Source organism: Brassica oleracea, chromosome C8 (assembly GCF_000695525.1).
Source record: "Brassica oleracea var. oleracea cultivar TO1000 chromosome C8, BOL, whole genome shotgun sequence".
NCBI classification, from domain to species: Eukaryota; Viridiplantae; Streptophyta; class Magnoliopsida; order Brassicales; family Brassicaceae; genus Brassica; species Brassica oleracea.
This window is the reverse complement of record NC_027755.1, coordinates 25772867-25783545: the sequence shown is the minus strand read 5'-3', so window position 1 is coordinate 25783545 and position 10679 is coordinate 25772867. Positions and strand designations below refer to the sequence as shown.

General features: G+C 30.4%; 1 protein-coding gene and 1 pseudogene across 1 annotated transcript; both read left to right on the top strand.

Annotated features, from left to right (window-relative positions):
* The first annotated feature begins 323 nt into the window (after positions 1 to 323).
* Positions 324 to 1550, top strand: LOC106309037 (F-box protein At3g49450-like). Its single transcript, XM_013746121.1, has one exon. The coding sequence runs from the start codon at positions 324 to 326 to the stop codon at positions 1548 to 1550; it is 1227 nt and encodes a 408-aa protein (XP_013601575.1).
* A 3332-nt stretch (positions 1551 to 4882) lies between these two features.
* Positions 4883 to 6116, top strand: LOC106311425 (annotated as a pseudogene).
* Positions 6117 to 10679: the final 4563 nt, after the last annotated feature.

Below are 10679 nucleotides of genomic sequence, written 5' to 3'. Positions count from 1 at the left end.
AAAAAATACTCCAAAATTGACATGAGATATATCAAATAATATAAAATTGTATTTAAGAATACAATATATATAGATATATATGCTTGTAAATTTATATAGAAAAAAAAAAGTAATCAAAAAAAAAAAAATTTAAGCAGTTAAGACATAGAATCATTATTCTTTTGTCTTTCTTTTTTTCCAAACGAGTGTGATTTAATGCTTTTTGACCAGATAATTAGCTAATATGTACATTGCATATATAGATATGGTTATTATTGTGGTAGAACAGAAATCAAAAGGTGGCTGTCATACTTGAACTCTAGGCAGCGCTACCATTGCATGTTATGTCCGCCATGAAAAAACGGAAGCAATGCGTTTCCAAGGAAGAGACCTGTATCATATCTTCGACTACCTCAACGAAAGAAACAGGAGACAACTATGGTCAGATCCCAATGGATATCATCCTTAAAATACTTTCGAGAGTGCCTGCCAAATCCATAGCGAGGTTCCGTTGTGTGTCTAAAGACTGGGGTGTTACTCTCTGCCGTCCATATTTCACGGATCTGTTTCTTAAGATGTCTTCTCTTAGTCCATGTCTCCTTTTCACTTTCCATGCAGAGGGTAAGTGGTCATTTTTTTCCTTACCCGAGTCTATGCTGATTTCGGACCAGAAGTCATCTCGTGTAGTGGATAGTCTTAGTCATGTTCCTATAGATTATCCCATTAGAGTTTGTGTCCCTGTCTGTGGGATGTTGTGTACTAAAGATGAGTGGGATTTAAGCGGAAAGAAAGATGCTAGGATGATGATATGTAACCCTAGCACAGGAGGGTTCAAACTTTTACCCAAAGTGAAAACGAGGAGGCGTAGGGTTTTGACATATTTAGGGTATGACCCAGTAGAAAAAGTATACAAGGTACTGTGCATGACATCTTGTGAAAGGCCGTATAGTCAAAAAACTGAACAACATCAGGTTCTCACATTAGGAACAGGAAAAATGAATTGGAGAATGATTGAATGTTCAGTATCTCATTATCCTCAATCTCAACATAGTGAGATATGCATAGACGGAGTCTTATATTATTTAGCTGTGGGAAGTGGGTGTTGGAAAACTTCTATGATAGTTTGTTTTGACATAAGGTCCGAGAAGTTAAAGTTTATTGTTGATGAAGCTTTCAAGGATATAAAGTCTCCTTCAACTCTGATAAACTGCAAGGGAAAATTAGGTATAATCCATCCTAATGCATCAGGTTTTATGGATGGGAAATCTAGTGGTTTCGCTTTGTGGGTCATAGATGATATTGAGAAACATACATGGTGCAAGAATATTATCATGTTTCCGTCTCTATGGTGGAGTCTAGTTGCTGGGACTAGGGTCCGTATCATCGGGACTACCGGTAATGGTGAAATTTTGTTTTCTCCATGCGTCGTGTCCATCCCTTTCTACATTTTCTGCTACAACATGGAAACGAACTCTATCGGAAGAATTGAAATCAAAGGCTTCGGACCTGTCATGGATCAAAAAATTTACACATTCTTAAACCATATGGAGAATCTGAAACTTATCCCATAAGTGCTTTGAATTCATTTGTAAAAGCTTCATATGAGAGCTATATCTTCCTTTCTACATATTATTAAGAGGACTATCATGGGCTCCTAATAGAGTCATTGTTTTATGGTGGATCTATGAAAATTTTCGATTATTATATAATATTCATATTTACTTTTTTTTGTTTTGATTATCTATGTTTCATTACTACACTCATGATCTCATTACTATACCCATGATCTTGTTTTTATAATTACATCAATGGCTCAACACTCGGAAGCAATATATATTTTTACCACAAAAACCGTTTCATTAGAGTAAACGCAAAATTTTGTTAAAACTTCTGTAGAGTATGCTTGCAACTCCGGAGGATGGTTTTTCCATTCTCCATGATATAATAACAGCCTGGATCTTCAAATCCATTTGACAATTTTTCTCTGCCTAGCCCAGACTTAGGGCCAGACACATTTCTTCGGATGATCATCAAGAACACAAACTGTAAGGGTTTCTATTTTGGCAAAACATGGAAAGCAGTCATACTAGGAGCACATCAAAAGTTGTGGACGAAATCAGTTTGGTTCAAATGGGCAATCCAAAGCATGCTTTTGTGGATGGCTAATCTTCACCGACTACCAACAAGAGTAAGGCTTGTGTCTTAGGATTTAACATCCAAAAAACAGTTGTTTGTGTGACAGGGATGACGAAACTAGAGACCACTTGTTTTTTTCCTACGATCTCAACTTATCATTATGGAGAATGGGGCTTGCAACACTGGATCCTTATATCGGGTACACCTCATTTGGGATGAGCTTCTCTTGGACTCGACATTCCTCTACCTTATCCACATTTGGAAACAATACAACTTTGTCCTGCATTCTTATCAAAAAACAACTTTGTCATGCATCTCAATGATTTTCCCTGGCTCTGATCATATTCAAATCAATCGACAGGAACGTCCGAAACAAAATCAGAAGAGAAGACATATGAGAAAGTTCACTACTCTTATATCACTTTGGATTCAGCAATCGTATCACTACCAAATCTTTCATTCTTTTTATCTTTTTATGCCAAAGAAAATAGGTTGATAAGACGTTTGTGGGGCCATTGCATTTTGGTGAGGGGAGCCCACAAATTAAATGCGGGAACTATTATCGCATATGTAATCCAAATATTTGTTTGTGGTGCGTCAAAGATATACCGGTATTACATGTTCTGCATCTATAAAACATAGGCTAAAATCTAAGAGCAACCTTATCACTGATAGACGTTCTTAGAAACAAAATATTAGTTTTTCAATTAAATGAGTTTTAATTGAAACAAAATAATTAAATCATTCAGCTAAACATATGTGGAAGAAGATGCATATGGATGATGACATGTGCGAGCAAAAGGTTCTCATTTTGAGAACGGGTCCACTACAAACCTACGATGGAGATGCTCTAGTATAACTTATTTAGGGTATGCAAGGATAGAAAAATTGTTCGAAATATGGTGCGTGTTAAATTTGTAGTTAAATTTCTTGTAAAACCGTGGCGATTACCTTCTAAACCGTCTAGATAATTATAATACTATAATAATATATAATTTATTATTTATTATTCATAAGTTATAATAATTAATATATTATAATCTAGAATTTTATCAAAAAAATATAATATAAATTTTATTATTTGTTAATAATTATATTTAATATAAAACACTACTTATATTTAGTATAGAATTATAATTTATAAATACTTAAGCTGCCAAATTAATAATCTAGACATATATTTAATCGTTTGAGGTGCTAGATGTTGAGTCGCCATCCGCTTAGTGCCTATCGCCTTCTTATACACTGGCAAAAACAATTCAAGACCTGTCAAGTCAAATGATACATGAGAAGTATGAAACCTCTTCAGAATTGACTCCACAGTCTTCACTCCACAACAATTTTTTATGCCTTTGTTATATCTGATATCAAGTTCTTTGAATAGTTTTTTAAAAAAATTAAAATTTATTTCTTTACTATATAGCATTTTTACCAAAAATATACATAGGGGGCGACTGGTTTTCCCGCTACCACCCGCAAACGCAGCTTTTGCGGTTGGTAGCGGTTGTCGGCGGTTTGCAACAATCACTCAAATCGCTTTAAACCGCTTCAAACCGCTCCGAATCTCATAAATTCAAAAGCTGGCTCCAGCTAGCGTTTGCGGTTGCGGCCGGTTGCGGGAGGATAATTTTTTTTTATTTTTTTTAAAACAATATATATACAAAAGTAAAAAAATTTAATAAAAAATTTAAAATTGAAATTATGAAAATATTAAAATATATCTATTATATTTTAATTAATATTATAAAATTTTATAATAAAAACAATTTCAATAAATTTTCAAAAATTAAAATTATAACTTTCTAAATTGAAATTTTATATTTATTATAATTTTACGATTTTTGATATTTTTATAATTATATTAAATGTAAATATTGTTAATTTATTATTTGTTGTTACCGTATTTGGTAGTTAACCAGTCATAAGTCACCCGCAAACGCACCAATTTTTAACCGCAGTACCAGTCGTAAAAATCTCTTAAAACCGCTAGAAACCGTAACCGCCCGCATCCATAGTCAATTATAACAAAGAAACATAAAAGCGCAAGAATAATTCTATTTAGTGAAATTATATATATTGCACAAAAAAAGAAGAAAAATATTCCGTTATTGTATATAAAGAATACTTGATTATATAAGGTTAAAATCCGAAAATTGAAAATTGAAATTTTTTTTTAGAAAAGATAATATATACTTCTTGTGATGTTTTAACATACTTATATAGTATTAAATATAAGGAGACATATATATTTGGGTAAGCCAGCAAAACAACACTCTAAAATTGACATCTGGAGATATATCAAATAAGATAAAATTGTTTTTAATAATATATATATAATAAAAATAATCAACAAAAAAATTAACATAATTAAGACAGAATCATTATTCTTTTATTTTGTTCTAAAAAAATCATTTTTCTTTTTGTCTTTTCTTTCTTTCCAAACGAGTGTGAATTAATGCTTTTTGACCAGATAATTAGCTAATATGTATATACGTTGCATATATAGATACACTGCATATATAGATTTGGTTATTATAGTGGTGGAACAGAAATCAAAAGGTGGCACTGGCGGCCCTGAGGGGAAGCATTACAAGCATCCGCTTCCAGCCCAGAAAAAATATTTGCATAAATCATCATTTTTAAAAACAAAATTCTACAAAATTTATAAAAGTAGCTAATTTTTTTAAAATTGTCTATGGTCTTTTTCATTTCAGGACAGGTACTGGCTGCCAGGCTTGAATTCTAGGCAGCGCTTCCATTTCATATTATGTCCGCCATGAAGAAACAAAAGCAATGTGTTTCGAAGGAAGAGACTCGTATCATCTCTTCGACTACATCAACGAAAGCATCAGGAGAAAACTCTGGTCAGATCCCAATTGACATCATCCTTGAAATTCTTTCAAGAGTGCCTGCCAAATCCATAGCGAGGTTCCGTTGTGCGTCTAAAGACTGGGGTGTCACTCTCTGCCGTCCATATTTCACGGATCAGTTTATTAAGATGTCTTCTCTTAGTCCTTGTCTCCTTTTCACTTTCCATGCAGAGGGTAAGTGGTCTTTTTTCTCCTCACCCGAGTCTCTGTTGATTTCAGACAGGAAGTCGTCTCGTGTAGCTGTCCACCGTCTTAGTCATATCCCTATTGATTATCCCATTAGAGTTTGTGTCCCTGCCTGTGGGTTGTTGTGTACTAAAGATGAGTGGGATTTAAGCGGAAAGAAAGATGCTAGGATGATGATATGTAACCCTAGCACAGGAGGATTCAAACTTTTACCCAAAGTGAAAACGAAGAGGCGCAGGGTTTTGACATATTTAGGGTATGACACGGTAGAGAAGGTATACAAGGTTTTGTGCATGACATCTTGTGAAAAGCTTTAGTCTTAAAGCTGAACAACATCAGGTTCTCACATTAGGAACGGGAAATATGAACTGGAGAATGATTGAGTGCTCAGTATCTCATTGTCCTCAATCTAAAGATAATGAGATATGCATAGGCGGAGTTCTATATTATTTAGCTGTGGGAAGTGGGTCTTGGGAAACCTCTATGCCTATGATAGTTTGTTTTGACATTAGGTCTGAGAAGTTTAAGTTTATTGTTGATGAAGCTTTCAAGGATATAAACTATCCTTCATCTCTGATAAACTACAAGGGAAAATTAGGTATACTCCATCCTAATTCAGATTTTCTGGCTGGAAGATCTAGTGGTTTCGTATTGTGGGTCATAGATGATATTGAGAACCATACATGGCGTAAGAATATTATCATCCTTCCGTCTCTGTGGTGGAGTCTAGTTGCTGGGACTAGGTTTCATATTGTTGGGACTACCGGTGATAGTGAAATCATGTTTTCTCCAAGCGTCGTGTCGTCCATCCCTTTCTACATTTTCTGCTACAACATGGAAACAAAGTCTATGAGAAGAGTTGAAATCCAAGGCTTAGGACCTGTCAAGGATCAAAAAATTTACACATTCTTAAACCATATAGAGAATGTGAAACTAGTTACATAAGTTCTTTGAATTTCATTTGTAAAAGCTTCATATGAGAGCTATCTTCCTTTCTACATATTATTAAGAAAACTATCATGGGCTCTTAATAGAGTCATTGTTTTATGACTTTTTTGTCATTTTAGATCTAGTATCTTTTAATTAAGGAAACAAAATAACTTGCCAAATTATATTATGCTTTTAAAATAAAAAATTAAAAATTAAATAAATAAAAATAACAATAGTTCTAAAAAAGATTATTTAAAAAAAATATTTATTTTTAAGATTTAGAGTTTAGTGTTTAAGATTTATAGTTTAGAATTTATCCAAATGTTTAGTGTTTTTCCAAGGGTTTAGGGTTTACCTAAAGGTTTAGGGTTTACCCAAGGGTTTAAGGTTTTACCAAGGGTTTAGGGTTTAGGATTAGAGTTTAGGGTTTAGTGTTTTGTTGACAACATGTTTAGTGTTTTTCCAAGGGTTTAGGGTTTACCTAAAGGTTTAGGGTTTACCCAAGGGTTTAAGGTTTTACCAAGGGTTTAGGGTTTAGGATTAGAGTTTAGGGTTTAGTGTTTTGTTGACAACATTTTTTTTATTTGAATTCGTTTTTTATATATTATTTTTAGTTATTTTTAAATTTTATTTTGAAAAAATAATATAATTTGCCAAGTTATTTGGTTTCTTTAATTAAAAGATAATAGATTTAAAATGGCAATTTTCTATTGGTTGGTGAATCTAAAAGTTCACCCCCTAGGGTGAACCCAAGAATAACTCTTGTTTTATCGTGGATCTATGGAAATTTTCGATTATTATATAATATTCTTATTTACTTTTTGTTTTGATTATATCTATGTTTCATTACTACACCCATGATCTTGTTTTCATAATTACACTAATGGTTCAATAAATTTTCATAATTACACTAATGGTTCAATACATTTGGAAGCAATCTACAGTATATCTGTTCCACAAAAAACGTTTCCTTATATAGTAAACGCAAATTTGCACACAACAGCCTCCGCCTTCTTTTTGAAACGGACCACATACTACACATCTATCCAGTGCCGGTCCTGAGCGCTGTGGCGCCTAAAGCGAACCAACAAAAAAATGCCCTATAAAAACAATAAATTTTCACTTTATCTTTCTAAACCAAACAAAATTTTGTTTTTCCATGATGCAGAAATTTCATCAAAAAACTAATAGATTGATCTAAAATAAAAAAATAATAATTTCTACAACTTTCTCTGGTTGTAGCCACTTATTCGTCTTGTAACCACTTAATTGAGTTATTATTTTGTTTTCAATAACATTTACTAAAAATTCATAAAAATGGTAATAGTGTCATAATTAATTCAAATGAAAAATATATAATCTATAATATAATAGTACAGTTCTTTCTTTCCTGAGGCGACACGTCAGCATTTTGGTGGGTCTCACTTTTAAAAAGTGTGAAAAAGTGTCAAGCCTGAGCTCGAACCCGGGTTATTGAAATATAAACACCAACATTTATACCACTAAACTAAAGGATACTTTGTACATTGATGGCCGAAACTAATATATATTTATGAAGGTCGGAAACCTTTGCTTCTTCGATTTTCTCTGTGGGCCGGACCTACAAGTGTATTATGAATTTCATTTTTAAATGAGGTTCATCAAGTTATATGAAAAAACAACAATTATAGTTTTTCCATATTGTAAATTGTATTCCTTTAACATGAGTTAGGGTTCTTTTCATCATTGTCTCAGACAAGTCTGAGTTACAGAGTTGCGCCGTGTGTCTGTTCGTAATCTATTTTTTCATCGGTGAACTCTTCATCTCCCCATCTTAAATCGTTTGATCTTAAATGTTCCTGATTTATATTCTTTCTGTAAACCTTATATATATGATTCTCATCTTTGATGAACCCAATCTGCGTCTCCACAAAACTCATTGGTTCAGAAAAGAGGAGGAAGATATAGTTCATTTTTTTAAAATGCACCAAACCTACAACAATGTTTCATTATCATTGTTAACCTATCCAATCTTTATTTCCCCTTCACAACTTATTTTTCCAGACTTATAAGTTAAAAAAAATACATAATTCTATTTTAAACAACAATCTTTAAGCTCAAATGGATGTTAAACTGGTTTTGGTTGTCAGGCTAGAACACACTCAGGTAAATACAACAGTAGAGAACATCATTTTGAAACTGGTTTATATAATTAATTTGTAAATTTAATGAATCTTTCAAATTGTCAAAGTTTCAAGAGAGAGTATTTGGATTCAAAAATAAATTTCATGTTTATTTTTAGCTTTTAAAGATACAAAAAAAGTAATTGGGTGAAATATAAGATAATTAGTAGAAGAAAATAAATACATGAGTTTAGACTTTAGAAAAGGATATTAGATTTTTGTTTATAGTTGGTTTGTTTTAGTTTATATGACTAAGATAAAAGAATCATTTAATAAATTACTAGATCTTGACCCGCGCAACCGCGCGGATTTTTGTTTTCATATATTTTTATATAAATATTTTTTTTTCAATTCTAAATTGGTATATATTATAATATATATGTGTTTATAAATTTTTAAAACATAATAAGTTTACGGTATATTTTTTTATTGAATAGATTGTTTCAAACTTTCACATGTATTTGTATCTTCTTCTATATATATATTTTTGGATTATTATTTCATTGTTAAAATCGTAACTATATATATAAAGATTAGTAAAATATTGTTTTATTGTCATATTCAAAGATATTGTAACATTTCACAAATTTAAAAAGTTTTTACAAAATTAAAATTTTTTCTTCATAGATTTATATTATCGAGTAAATAATTGAACATTTAGTTTTTGTTTAATTTTTAAAATAAGCTATATAGTTTTTTTTTCATTGGTTTAAGGTAGTAAAGATTAATCATTGTTAGATAATGTTATTTTTGTTATTTAAAAAAAATCTTTATAATTTTAAAGGTTAACATCAATAAATATTTAACATATGGAGGTATAGTATTACAACATTAAATTATATCTATTTAGTTTATATTATCTATAAATCCAATGGATCATCTATTGTTTAAATCCAATTATTGATAGTCCAATAAAAAAATTTGGTAGACCCAAAATTTAAATGATAAGATTAGAAAAGCTTCAACCACTAGGCCAATGAGATATATTTGTCAACAGTTTGGCGCCCCTAAATTATATCAGAATATTGGCGCCTAAAGCCCTAGCTTCACGGGCTTTGGCCCAGGGCCAGCTCTGTATATATCTTATTAAAGTAAAAGTACCTTTAAGAATTGTTTGGAAACAAGAATAACAAAAAAAAAAATATAATGTTGTTAGGAAACATGTATAGTATATTAAGAAAAAAATATAATGGGCTTATGTTATTAAGAAAAATTGAAAGTTCATTATATTATATTACAAAGTAACGGGCTTATGTTACTTGATATACATATTTCAAATCAAAATAATAATTTAAAATTAATTTATATCAAAATTTCATTCAAAAATTTACATATATTCAAAAATTGAATTTTACTAAAATATTTTCCAATAAAAATTATAAAAAAAATATTTTCAATACATATAAGAAAAAATACAATACAAAGCCCAATTTCAAACACCAACTTAAATTATTGGTTTTATATTTCACATTAAAATTTTAAAATATAATATAATTATGTATATGATGGTACATATAAAATACTATTAATTATATTATTATTTATATGATGGTACATATAAAATAAGACTAATGATATGATGACACATATACTCCCTCCGTTTCAAAATGTTAAACATTTTAAAAATTTCACATATTTTAATAAAACATATTAAATTTGTATAATTTTTTATGATTATCTTTTTCTCATAATTTTAATCCAATAAAAATTTAATAAGTGAATCTAAGTTTTTTTGAAGTTTGCAATTAGTTAATAAAACATGCATTGAAAATGAAAAAAAAATAGATCTTTTTGAAACAATTTTTTTTCTCTAGAATATGTACCTTTATGAAACGAAGGGAGTATGATATATAATAGTGACTAGGGGTGGGAGTCCGGATACCCATTCAGGTTCAGTTCGGGTCTCTTTGGGTTTCGGGTTTTCGGGATCAAAGATTTCAACATTCGGATATTTTTAAATTTGGGTTCGTGGTTCGGATCTTTGCGGGTTCGGTTTGGATTGAAATAACAGATTTATATTATTTTTAAAATTTTTAAATTCACTATATAGTTTAAATTTCTCAAAATCCATAAGCAAAATAATATATTTCACATAAATTTGAATAACATATGTCACAATACCTAAACTTAACATATAAATTGGTTTGGTTTAAATATTTGGATAAAGAATCAATAATTCTTTTAAATATTTTTGGTGTTTTGAAAATAATTTAACTATTTAGATTTACTTTTGACTATTTGTATATATTTTCAAGTATTTAAACCAATTTAAAAGTATCATATATATTATGGATGTTTTTATATACATTAAATCTTAAAATAATTAATACATATAAGTATATATATATATATAAATCTATTTCATATACATGCGGATACCCGAAACATTTTGGTTTGGATCGGATTAGGTTTCAGT